Below are 13,116 nucleotides of genomic sequence, written 5' to 3'. Positions count from 1 at the left end.
CCACTGCCTAACTTCCTCTGTCTCTAATACTGCGTGTAGTTTAGCTCTGTTTAGGATTTTACTGTTATTTCTGCTGACTGTCTCAATGAGGTGTCCACTGCTGCCCATTCCCTGACCATGTGCTGCTGGCTTCCCAGTTTTATCTACCCACAGTATCTTTCATTGTCAGGAATTGTTTTTCCTGTGCTATAGTCCATTTCTCTTCCACTTCTGAGCTTATATTGCCCATCAGATTTTGCACCATCTTTATTCCCCATAATTCATTCTGCACACCCTGAAATGTTAACTCTTTGTTTCACTCTCCACAGATCCTGCCTGACCTGCTAAGTTTTTCCAATAGCATTAGCGGAAGTGAACTGGCAAATTAGGTAAGGGGATGGACCAATGGAGATGCAGTGGCAGACATTTGAGGGGATATTTCAGAATACACAGAATAAATAGATATTTTCAAACAAGAGAGAAAAATTTCAAGGGGACGACCCTCACGTGTAGTTAACTCAGAAAGTTAAAGATAATATCAAACTTAAAGGAAAATCATATAATTGCGCAAAGATGGATGGCAGGTCAGAAGATTGGTGAGAATATTTTAAAACAGCGAAGGATGTTGAAGGGATTAATAACGATGGAAAAATTAGAATATGAGTGAAAGCCAGCTAGAATGATAAAGGCAGATAGTAAGATAAGAAAAGAAGTTCTATAGACATTGAAAAATGAAAAGAGTTATGAAAGTGAGCATTGGTCCTATAGAAAGTGAGTCTGCAAATTAATAATGGAAAATAAGGAGCTGGCAGATGAATTAAACAGGTATTTACATCGGTCTTCAGAAAATAGGATCAAAGTAACATCCCAAAAAATAGCTGTAAATCGGGACCTGGAAGGGAGGGAGGAACTCAAGAAAATTACAATCACCAGTGAAGTGGTACTGAGCAAATTGCTGAAGCTGTGGGCTGACAAGTCCCCGGTTCCTGATGGACTTCATCCTAGGGTCTTAAATGAAGTGGCTAGTGATATAGTTGATGCATTGGTTTTAATTTATTAAAATTCCCTAGACTCAGGGAGGTTCCATTAGATTGGAAATTAGCAAATGTAACTCCTTTATTCAAAAAGGGAGGGAGACAGAAAGCAGGAAATTACAGACCAGTTAGCTTAACGTCTGTCGTAGGCAAAATGTTAGAAGCTATTATTAAAGACATTGTAGCAGAGCATGAAGAAAAATTAAAGGTAATCAGGCAGAGTCAATATGGTTTTGTGAAAGGGAAATCATGTTTAACCAATTTATTGGAGTGCTTTGAAGGAGTCACATGTGCTGTGGATGAAGGGGAATCGCTGGATGTGCTGCACTTAGATTTCCAGAAGGCATTTGATAAGGTTCCACATCAAAGGTTATTGTGGAAAATAAAAGCTCATGTGTAGGGGATAACATATTGGCATGGGTAGAAGATTGGCTCACTAACAGGAAACAGAGAGTTGGCATAAATGGGTGTTTTTCTGGTTGGTGGAATGTAACGAATGGCCACTGGGATTAGTGCTGGAGCCTCAACTTTTTACAGTTTATATAAATGACTTGGATGAAGGGACCAAGGGTATGGTGGCTAAATTTGCTGATGACACAAAGATAGGTAGGAAAATAAGTTGTGAAGAGGACATAAGGAGGCTACAAAGGGTCATAGATAGGTTAGGTGAGTGGCAAAGATCTGACAAATGGAGTATAATGTGGGCAAAAGTGAAATTGTTCATCTTGGCAGGAAGAATAAAAAAAAAATTATCTAAATGGTGAGAGATTGCAGAGCTCTGAAATTCAGGGGGATCTGGGTGTCCTAGTGCATGAATCACAAAAGGTTAGTATGCAGGTACAACGGGTAATTAGGAAAGCTAATAGAATGTTAACATTTATTGTGAGGGGAATTGAGAACAAAAGTAGGGAGGTTATGCTTCAGTTGTACAGGGCACAGGTGAGACCACATCTGGAGAACTGTGTAAAGTACTGGTCTCCTTATTTCAGGAAACATGTAAATGTGTTAGATGCAGCTTAGAAAAAGGTTACTAGACTAATACCAGGAATGGGCGGATTGTGTTTTGAGGAAAGATTGGACAGGTTAAGCTTGTATCGCTGGAGTTTAGAAGGGGAAGATATGACTTGAATCAAACCTTTAAGATCCTGAGGGATCTTGACAGGGTCGTTGTGGCGAGGAACTTTCCTCTTGTGGGAGAATTCAGAACGGGGGTCACTGATTAAAAGTAAGGGGGCGCCCATTTGAGACAGAGATGAGGGGCTTTTCTCTCAGAGGGTAGTGAATCTTTGGAACTCTCATCCTCAAAAGGCAGATGAGCTGAGACGAGGGTTGAGTCAGTGATGTTACTGAGTGAAAATAGACGGTCTTGGTGAAGATGTGGATTTTTGTTTGGAAGCTCATCTTGGGTTGTGAACCCAAGCTCACCATGGTTGTGAACAGTCTGGTTCAGTCTCAGACAGTTGTCAGGGAGAGGGATGGAGTCGGTGTCAAGGGAATGGAGTTTGTTGCGGGGAATGAAGACAATGACTTTGGTCTTCCCAATTTTTAAATGGAGGAAATTTCTCCTCATCCAGTACTGGATGTCAGACAACTCAGGACATTGTGTGACTTGGAGAGGAACTTGGAAGTGATGGTGTTCACATACACCTGCTACCCTGGCCCTTCTAGGTGGAAGAGTTTGATGGTTTGGGAGGTTCTTTCAAAGTTCTGGTCAAGTTGCAGTGATACAAAATCTTGCTTATCACCTGCATCTCCCATCTCTCTCTCTGCTCCAATAGAGGCCAGATTTTGTATAGATCCAGGCAGCATGACAGGTTCCTTTCCCTGAAGGACATTAGTGAACCAATTGGGTTTTTATGACAATCCAGCAGTTTTCATGGTCATTTTTTCCTCGTGCCGGCCCCACAAATTCTCAGATTCATTCAGCTCAATTTCACAACCTGCCTTTGTGTTTTTGTGGGTTCTCTCTCACTCCCTTTTTTCTGTTTTAAATCAAGTTCATAGGGTATCAGAAGGAGAGAATTTGTGGTTGGGAAACTGAAACCAAACATCACATCAGGATCTGACGGAGTCGAGTCGCCCAATTTATCGTAACCTGAACATTATCGGATTTTGAACATGGAAGGAAAAAGCACCATTCACAGTAGTGAGAAACTGTACACTTGTTCTGTGTGTGGACGAGGCTTCAGCCAATCATCTGACCTGTCGGAACATAATTGCAGTCACAAAGCAGAGAAGCTGTGGAAATGTGGGGATTGTGGGAAGGGATTTAATTACCCAGTTCAACTGGAAATTCATCGGCGCATTCACACTGGGGAGAGACCGTTCACCTGCTCTGAGTGTGGGGAGGGATTCACTCCGTCACCCAACTTGCAGAGATACCAGAGAGTTCACACTGGAGAGAGACCTTTCAAATGTCTGGACTGTGGGAAGGGCTTTAAAAGTTCTGGGGAATTGATGTCCCATCAATGTGTTCACACTGATGAGAGACAGTTCAGGTGCTCTTAGTGTGGAACTGGGTTTATACGATCATCTCAACTCATTGAACACCAGCAAATTCACACTAGGCAGAGGCCGTTCACCTGCTCCGAGTGTGGGAAGGGATTCACTCAGTCATCGAACCTGCAGACACACCAGCGAGTTCACACTGGGGAGAAACCATTCACTTGCTCTGAGTGTGGGAAAAGTTTCAGTCAGTTGTCCCACCTGATAACACACCAGCGAGTTCACAAGTAACTACAGTGATGGGATTTTGCTGTTAATCACATTCAGGACTGAACTGTATTCATTGGGGTTTGTTTTTGCTGATGTTAATGAACTCCAGCCCAGTTATAGGTGTTAATATTCTGGATAAAATTAAAATCAATCCCCTTGGTGTTTAACACAGTGTGACGAATCTTTTCAATATCTCTGACACAAGTTAGTTCCTTTTGAAGTGCTCTCCCTCTCTCCTCCATCCTCACCTCCAACAATATGTGGGAGGAGCTCATGGAGCTTCTTTGTCACTAAGATTGAGACAATCCGATCAGCTGCCTCTGCTGCTTCCCTCCCTTCCACTCGCTCACTGGGACAAACTGTCTCTAAAGCTTCCCTTTGTCTGAGCTCTGAACCCACATCTTTATCCAGTTTCTCTCCCATTTCCCCTCAGTGCTCATCTTGTCCATGAGACCCACCTCCTGCTCCATCAACCCTATTCCCACTAAACTGTTGATCATCCAAACTCTCTCCCATTTCTTTCTTGGCCTGTCCGCAGTCTTTGACACCATTGACCAAACCATCCTCCTCCAATGCCTCTCCACTGGTGTCCAGCTGGGTGGGACTGCACACTCCTGATTCCTTTCTTATTGATCTCATTGTAGCCAGAGAATCACCTGCAGGAGCTGTGGCTATTTGAGTTACAATTTCACAGATTGACTCACTCAGTAAGTGATCAGATCTCACTGAACTTAGATAGAAAAATGATCCATTATCAGTCTCACAGTGACCGTATCTTACAGACCGAGTCTTTCTTACCACAGCAGCCCTCCTGGTTAAGATCAATGGAGAAGAGTGAAAACATTCTCGTCCACAACCCAAGCACATAGTGAGAAAAATTCTGAAAATTCCCTTTAAAATGTAAGGTACAGCAGAACAACTGTACACTGATCTGTTACAGATTTATTGAAACAGATTCATTGTCACCTCCTCCCTTCCCACATTCCAGGGCCTCAAACACACTTTCTAAATGACACAGTGATTTACTTGTACTTCTCGCTATTCAGTATTGTGTTTTCACTGTTCACAATGTGATCTCCTCTACACTGAGGAGACTAATTCCCGATTGGGTGACTGTTTTGTCGAACATCACCATTCAGTCTGCAATTGTGATCCTGAGCTTCTGCTCATTTACTATTTTAATTCTAGGAATCACTTTTGGTCTGAACTCTCTGTCCTCGGCCTCCTGCACTGTTCCAATGAAGCTCAGTGGAAGCTCGGGAAACAGCAGCTCATCTTTTATTAGACACTTCCCAACCTCCTAGACTCAAGTTTCATTTCAACAATTTCAGATCATTGCCACCACTTCCATTTTTTTCAGACAGTCGGTTCTGCTGTTACCATTTATCCCTCCTCTGGACCTGTCTTTTGTTTCTCCTCCTGTCCCTTTGGTTTATTTACTTGTCTCATTATCACCCAATGTTGTATCATCATCCCCTTTGTCTTTTAATGGCTCCAGCCTTCCGTCCCATCACAAGACCGTTTGTTCTTTCCTCCTTCTCCTCTCTTTTCCTTGACTCTGTACTTGTTTGTAAACTATTACATCTCTAAATTCTTCCATTTTCTATAAAAAACCAGCGACCTGAAACATTCACTCTGTTTCTATCTCCATAGAAGCTGTTTGACCCGCTGAAAGTTTCCAGCATTTTCTGTTTTGAGGTCGGATTTCCAGCATCTGCAGAATCTTGTTTTTGGGTTCACAGTGGATCAGTTTTCTCTGAATTATCGTTGCCTGTTTAAAGGTGAAGAAGGAGCTTTTACAGAATGAGACAATAACTGTCCCCCTGTTCGACATGAAACTAAACTCACTGTTAATTCCTCCTCAGTAACAATTGTAAACACAAAGCTTCCAGCCGGGATTGAACCGGGGACTTTCTCATGTAAAGTAAAGGTGATAATCAGTGCACTAGGGAAATGAGTGTGAATCCCCCCCGGACAGAGGGGAACTGACCATCCATCTCTAGCTCTAATTCCCAAACAGAAAATGCTGCCGAGAATCAGCAAGTCAGGCTGAGTCTGTGGCCACTCTCACCATCTGAAACCGTCACAATGCCCGGCTGATTGACGGCAGCTCCGGGCCAATAGGAAGCAGGGGGCGTGACTGGAGGACCGAGCACGAGTTGCTGGTCCTCCAAGTAAACGGAGTGAAACAGGGGCGGGGCCGGGCTGGGAGTGAAGCATGCGTAGTGTGAGTAATGCCGCTGGAGAGATGCTTCGTTTTCTGGTCCTCAATTGGTAAGGAAGTGAATGGCGGGGCGGAGGGAGTAATGGCGGGTGGGCGGGGCGGCTTCGTAAACATGTTGTGTAAACCGCAAACCCGGAAAAATAACTTCCCAGTCCTCGGGGGACCGTCTCCCCGTTTGCACCGAGCGAGGCCGCTGCTTTCTCCCAGTTGCAGACCCGGGGTAACGGCCGCCATGTTTATTGGGGGCAATGTGCATAAGGGCGCGTGCGCGGCCGCCATCTTTATAGGGGGCAAAAACAGAATGTTGGGAAACTTCAGCAGGTCTGACAGCATCTGTGGAGAGAGAGAGACAGTTAACGTCTCTTCAGAGATAAAGAGAAGTAGAAATATCACGGACTTCATACTGTTTAAGAGGGGTGGAGCAGGTAGAAAGATAGTATTCAGGTCCTGATGAATCGAGTGACTCTGTCCAATCTTAATGTGATGTTTGGTTTGAATTTCCCATCTGCGAATACTCACCAAGGCTCCTTAGGCAGCACTTTCCAAACTTACTACCACTACCATCTAGAAGCACAAGGGTAGTAGATAGATGGGAACACCACCACCTGGAAGTTCCCCTCCAAGCCACTCACCATCCTGACTGTTCCTTCACTGCCGCTGGGTCAAAATCCTGGAACTCCATTCCTAACAGCACTGTGGGTGTACCTACACCACATGGACTGCATGGTTCAAGAAGGCAGCTCAGCACCACCACCTTGAGGACAATGAGGCATGGGCAATAAATGCTGGCCTAGCCAGCGATGCTTACATCCCATGAACGAACAAAAAAAATGTTGTAAAAAGGATATTAAAAAATTCATCACAGTCCAAGAGTTGGTGCGGGAGGGAGGGAGGGCTTTAGATTCCCAGGTCAGTGGGCCTATTTCTGGGAAAGGTGGGACTTGGAAAGGTCTGACAGGTTACACCTGAACTGGAACGGGACCAACATCCTTGCGCAAGGATTGCTCATGCTGTGGGTGGCAGTTTGAGCTAATTTGGCAGTGGAACGGGTTACGGAGTGGAGGTATAGTAGGGGTAATGCACAGACAAGTATAGAAGAAAAAGCAAGTCAGCCTGGAAGGCAGATCGGATGCAGTCAAGATAAGGCACAAGGGAGAATGGCAAGCCTGGATGGCACATATTTTAATGCAAGGAGCCTTGCGAGTAAGGCAGATGAGTTGAGGGTGTTGATTAACACATGGGGATATAATATAATTGCTATCACGGAGACATGGTTGAGGGAGGGACAGGACCGGCAGCTCAATATTCCAGGGTATGGAATCTTCAGGTGAGATGGGGGAAGGGGTGTAAAACAGGAGGTGGGGTCGCAATATTGATCAAGGTGCCAATTACTGCAATAAGGAGGGATGATATCTGAGAAGGATTCTTCTCAGATGAAGAACTCATTTGGTTCTTCAAATGAGGCCATATAGGTAGAGCTTAAAAACAAAAAGGGGGAAATCACATTGTTGGGAGTGTACTGTAGATCCCCAAACAGTCAGCGAGACGTAGAAGGGCAGATATGTAGGCAAATCTCACAAAAGTGTAAAAATAATAGGGTAATAATGGTAGGGGATTTCAACTTGCCCAATATTAACTGGGATAGACTAAGTGTGAAAGGCTCAGAGGGGGCTGAATTCTTAAAATGTATCCAGGAGAGCTTTTTAAGCCAGCATGTAGGAAGTCCTACAAGAGAGGCAATGGTGCGAAGCCGGGCAAGTGGTAGAAGTTTCTGTGGGGGAGCATTTCGGTGAAAGTGACCATATCTCAGGAAGATTTAAGCTGGTTATGGAAAAGGCCAAAGATGGTCTGGAAATAAAGGTTCTGAATTGGGCGAAGGCTGATTTTAATATGATAAGGCAAAATCTGGACAAAGTGGACTGGGAGCAGCTACTTGTAGGAAAATGTACATCAGATCAGTGGGAGTCATTCAAAAAGGAAATAGTGAGAGTGCAGGGCCGAAAATAAACCAAATTTCAAAGAAAAGAACAGTTTACACTGCATGAGAAAAGGGTGCTGATTGGTTGGCAGGTCAGTTCTGATTGGTCATTACCATGGAGAATGTACCAGGGAGCTATCATCATGTGCTTTTGTTTAATTCAACTGAAGGTGCCATGCCTGGATTTGTTCCTTCTGCCTGCAGAGGACAGCTCCCTGTGTATAAATATATAGCTTCTAGCAAGTGTAAGTGAGACACATTACAAGCCTGACTGATAATCTTTGAAATTTGATGTTCTTACATCTGTCCTGATGAGTACAAGATGAAAAGTTTGGTAGAATGTCTCTTTTTTTAACAATACTCAAGTGTCTTAAAGGGGGAAGTCTGGTAGACAGAGGGAGAGGTGTAGGGAGAGAATCTCAGAGCTTGGGTACGAGGGAACTGAAGGCACTGTCATTAATGGTGGAGTGATTAAAATAGGGAATGTACAAGGTCAGAATTACAGCAGTGCAGGTATCTCAGAGGGTCGTCGGGCTGGAGGAGACTACAGAGGAGGAGGGGTGAGGCCATGGAGGGATTTGAAAACAAGGATGAGAATTTTAAAAGCAAGTTGCTGCTTGACCGGGAGCCAAGGCAGGTTAGGAAGCAGGGGGGTGTTAGGGGAATGGGCCTCACTGTAAGTGAAGCCATGGATGGAAGACATTTGGATGGTGTCAAGTTTATAGAGGGTAACGTGTGCGACCAGCCAGGAGTGTGTTGGAATAGTCGAGTCTGGAGGTAACAACGGCAGCGATGAGGGTTTCAGCAGCCGATTCACTGAGACAGGGTGAGGTTGGGTGATGTTACAGAGGTGGGAACAGGCGATCAGAGTGATGACACAGATATGAGGTCAGAAACTCATTTCGAGATCAATTTTAACACCGGGGTTGTGAACAGAGTGGTTTAATCTCAGACTGTTCCCAGGGAGAGAGATGGAGCTGGTATCTGGGAAATGGAGATTGGAGCAGGGACTGAAAACAGTGACTTCAGTCTTCTCAGTGTTTAATTGGAGTTAATTAGTCATCAGGAAGAGAAGCAGGAACCAGAATGGGCCATGAGACTGATCCCAGGTTTAACTTAGTTAGAGAGGGAGAGAAGGAAGGAAGGAAACCCTGGGAGGTTTGGAGAAACCACCTTCACGATCACTCATTAAATCACCACACAGTAAGTTTTGGGCACAAGGTTAACATCTGCTATTCTGTATGGTCGGACAGGGGGTTTCAGATTAATGTTTTGTCATGAGTAATGACTAAAGTGAATGATCAGACATATCGTTATCTCCAGTTGTAGAAATCTGTTAAAAAGATACAGAAATAATTGTCCAAAACTCTGTTTGGATTTCAGCACAGGGAGGAGGGAGAGTGTGTGGGACGGGGATTTGCAGCTTTGGGGGAACAAGAGATGCAGAAATGTTCCACTGAAACTAGAATTGTCTGTTCTGAATTTCTATCCCGTTCTTACAGTGAGGACTTTTGTAAACTCCTCTTACAGAGAATTAGAAGGGGAGGCCTTGTAGACGGGGAACTCAAACCAAACATCACATCAAGATCTGACAGAGTCACTCGATTCATCAGGACCTGAATGTCATCAGCCTTTGAATGTGGAAGGAGAAATGTTTGTCTGTTCTGTCTGTGGGAAAAGATTTCAAACATCAGTGTGACTGGGAAAGCACCGAGACACACACACCCGAGAGTGTTCCAGTGAACTGACTGTGGAAAGAGCTTTAACCAGTTACACAGCCGATAAGAGCATCACACCATTAACAGCGGGGAGAAACTGTACACGTGTTCTCTGTGTGGACGAGGCTTCAACTGATCATCAAACCTGGAGAGACACAGGGACACCTGCACCATGGAGAAACCGTGGAAATGTGGGGATTGTGGGAAGGGATTCAATTACCCATCCCACTGGAAAACCATTGACGCCGTCACACTGGGGAGAGACCGTTCACCTGCTCCATGTGTGGGAAGGGATTCACTCAGTTATCCAACCTGTTAACACACCAACAGTTACACACTGCAGAGAGACCATTCACCTGCTCCAAGTGTGGGAAGGGATACACTCGATTATCCCACCTATTCACACACCAGCGAGTTCACAGTGGAGAGAGGCCATTTACCTGTTCTGTACGTGGGAAAGGATTCGCTGGGTCCCCTGACCTGCTGAAGCACCAGCGAGTTCACACTGAGGAGACGCCGTTCAGCTGTACTTCCTGTGGAAAGAGATTCAGGTCTTCATTCAACCTCAGTGTACACCAGCGAGTTCACACTGGGGAGAGGCCGTTCGCCTGCTCTGAGTGTTGGAAGGGATTCACTCAGTTATCTAGCCTGCTGACACACCAGCGAGTTCACACTGGGGAGAGACCATTCAATTGCTCCGAGTGTGGGAAGGGATTCACTCAGTTATCCACACTGCTGACACACCAGCGAGTTCACCCTGAAGAGAGACAGTTCACCTGCTCTGTATGTGGGAAAGGATTCACTGGGTCCACTGTCCTGCTGAAGCACCAGTGAATTCACACTGAGGAGAGGCCATTCAGCTGTACTTCCTGTAGAAAGAGATTCAGGTCTTCATCCAACCTCAAAGTGCACCAGCGAGTTCACACTGGAGAGAGGAGGTTCACCTGCTCCAAGTGTGGGAAAGGATTCACTGTCATCCAGCCTGCTGACACACCAGCAAATTCACACTGAGGAGAGACCGTTCACCTGTACTTCCTGTGGAAAGAGATTCAGGTCTTCATCCAACTACAAAGTACACCAGTGAATTCACACTGGAGAGGCCATTCACCTGCTCAGACTGTGGGAAGGGATTCACTCAGTTATCCCACCTGCTGAAACACCAGCGAGTTCATAAGTGACTGCAGGGATTGGATTCTGCTGTTAATCACATCCAGGATGAAAAGTCTGACAATATTAGGCTTCTTTCTGCTGACGTTTACAATCCCTGTAACTGAGCTGGAGTTTAATATTCTGGATCTATAGCTGATTGTGTTCTCGGGGCTGCAGTGTCCCTTTAAGAACCGCTGTCTCTGATCTTTCCCCATAATTCAGGAACTCTCATCAGAAATTAGTTTTACAACAAGATTCTGAACTTTTACTTCGATCCTAAATTGATCTTTGGTACGAACTCTACAATCCAGTATCTGAGAGGTTCCACTGATTAACATCTCCAATTAGAAAGTGCTGATTAATCCTTGCTGACAATTCTTACTGACTTGGACATTACTCACAGTGACACCTCCATTATCCATCAGAAAGAAGGGGAATGGGAATTGGTGCAGAATCGAGAGTTCCCAAATGTTACCCATCCCGCCTGGTACAGAAATCCCCTCGGCACGTGAATGGAGACAAGTTCAATTCAAGTAACGGACTGTAAGTAATCACTGTCTAATAACCCTATAAAAAGGTTAAAATAGGCTCTCGAGAGCAAAGAGATTTTGAAGCGATCCGTATTGGCTTCAGCCCAACACCCACACTCCCCACACCAGTTAACCATTCAGAAGAGACTGCCACCACCAGCTACGGAGACCAGCACTCACTCTGTGTCCTCCGGGACCAGTAATCCATTCTAACCTGTCATGGGTCGTGTGTTTCTCGTGTCTATTTAGGTTCTGCATCATATTTAAACTGTCGCTTCTCAATAAACTACTTTAAAATCACTTCTGCGCTCAACCCCCTTTTCAGGTAATCTGTGACTCCCGAACCTAAATCTTACAAGTGGTGTTAGGAGTGGGATCGGAGTGATCGAGACCATAGGCTTGAGAAGCAACACACTTACTTAAATGTGAATGGAGAAGTTCCTAAGTGAAGCCAGGAGTATACGATGGCATTGACATATTACAGGGAGCGACTGATAGATAGTCTGATAGAGAAAACATGCGGGCTGGGGGTGAGAGATATCCTGGGGATTGGAGAAGAGTGTGACCGGGATTACGAGTATATCCTCAATAGGATTTCTAAAGAGGGTCAGAGAGGACAGATTAAGTTGAAAAAGGTCCAGAATGAGTTAGAAAATACCCGCAGGTGAATAGAGAGCTGGAGAATCTTTAAAGTCAGTGCATGAACCTTTGTTGAACCAGATGTATTTACGACATGCTAATAATTTAGAATTGTGTAAGATGATCAGCAGGTGGGCAGGATGAATATAAGACAATAGTTATGACATTTTAGCAGAAAAGATTTGACATTTATTCTTGGTGGCTGCTCAATAGTTTGTGTTGCTGATGCTGATCATTCTAGTAGCTTTCGTACATTATCTACAGTTTGTCATCAAGAAATTAGGAAAACAAGCTCGTAGCCTAGAAATAGTGAGGTTCGTCAGAAATCAGTTGTGAGAAATCAATAAGGATATTCCCTTCTCAAGCTGGGGAGATCTGTGAATTAAGAGGCAAGGTCCCAGACAGCGGTTCTTCAAGGTACACTGCAGGTCCGACAGCTCAATCAGCTCCACTCTCAGCTCAGGAGAGCTCAACATCTCCACATCCTGTTCACAGGGGAGTTCTCCTGGTGCAGTAGGACCAACATTCGCTTTACCTAACACCACCAAAAAAAAAACCAGATTAAGCATTTACTTGTGTGATTGTTGTTTGTGGAATCTTACTTTGTGCATCTGGCTGTCATGAAACAGAAGCAACTTGTCTTTATATAACATGTTTAATGTAATAAAACAACCCAAGGTGCTTCAGAGGAGGTTTGTAAAGAAATATTTGACACCATGACACCAGTCCGCACTGACTCCATTTCTCTCCTGTACTTGGCTGTCACTCACCCGTTCCCGCCTCCTGCCTCCTTCAGCTCCCGCACTCCCCGGGCTTCGGGTACAATGACATTGCGCCTGCGCGGAGCCTCAGCACTCGAGCCTCGCCCCTCATTGACTCCGATTGGTTGGAGGACCAGCCGCTGCCGCTCGGAACCCCAGTCCCGCCCCCTCTTCCTATTGGACCGGAGCTGCTGTCAATCAGCCGGGCATTGTGACGGTTTCACATGGTGAGAGCGGCCACAGACTCAGCCTGACTTGCTGATTCTTGGCAGCATTTTCTGTTTGGGAATTAGAGCTAGAGATGGATGGTCAGTTCCCCTCTGTCCGGGGGGATTCACACTCATTTCCCTAGTGCACTGATTATCACCTTTACTTTACATGAGAAAGTC

At 45.0% G+C, this 13,116-nt stretch overlaps 3 protein-coding genes and 1 long non-coding RNA gene across 4 annotated transcripts in view; 3 read left to right on the top strand and 1 right to left on the bottom strand.

Annotated features, from left to right (window-relative positions):
* The window catches only part of LOC144697480 (uncharacterized), a 142,050-nt gene extending 132,395 nt beyond the window's left edge, over positions 1-9,655 (top strand). Inside the window, exon 2 of the transcript XR_013580373.1 lies at positions 9,580-9,655. The gene's annotated coding sequence lies outside the window, so the exon portion shown is untranslated. The remainder of the gene's footprint in view (positions 1-9,579) is intronic.
* The window catches only part of LOC144697562 (uncharacterized), a 51,756-nt gene extending 40,129 nt beyond the window's left edge, over positions 1-11,627 (top strand). Inside the window, exons 4-5 of the mRNA XM_078569610.1 lie at positions 10,232-10,418; positions 10,748-11,627. Of these exons, the coding sequence (XP_078425736.1) occupies positions 10,232-10,418; positions 10,748-10,826 (266 nt within the window). The 3' untranslated portion in view covers positions 10,827-11,627. The remainder of the gene's footprint in view (positions 1-10,231; positions 10,419-10,747) is intronic.
* Positions 1-13,116, bottom strand: part of LOC144697569 (uncharacterized) — a 721,063-nt gene that overhangs the window by 96,475 nt on the left and 611,472 nt on the right. The gene's annotated exons all lie outside the window — the stretch shown is intronic.
* Positions 1-13,116, top strand: part of LOC144697492 (uncharacterized) — a 756,645-nt gene that overhangs the window by 140,456 nt on the left and 603,073 nt on the right. The window lies entirely within an intron of this gene.

The sequence above is a fragment of the Cetorhinus maximus genome, chromosome 23, assembly GCF_964194155.1.
Source record: "Cetorhinus maximus chromosome 23, sCetMax3.hap1.1, whole genome shotgun sequence".
NCBI lineage: Eukaryota > Metazoa > Chordata > Chondrichthyes > Lamniformes > Cetorhinidae > Cetorhinus > Cetorhinus maximus.
Note: the sequence above shows the minus strand (reverse complement) of the source record. Positions and strands in the feature narration are given on the sequence as shown.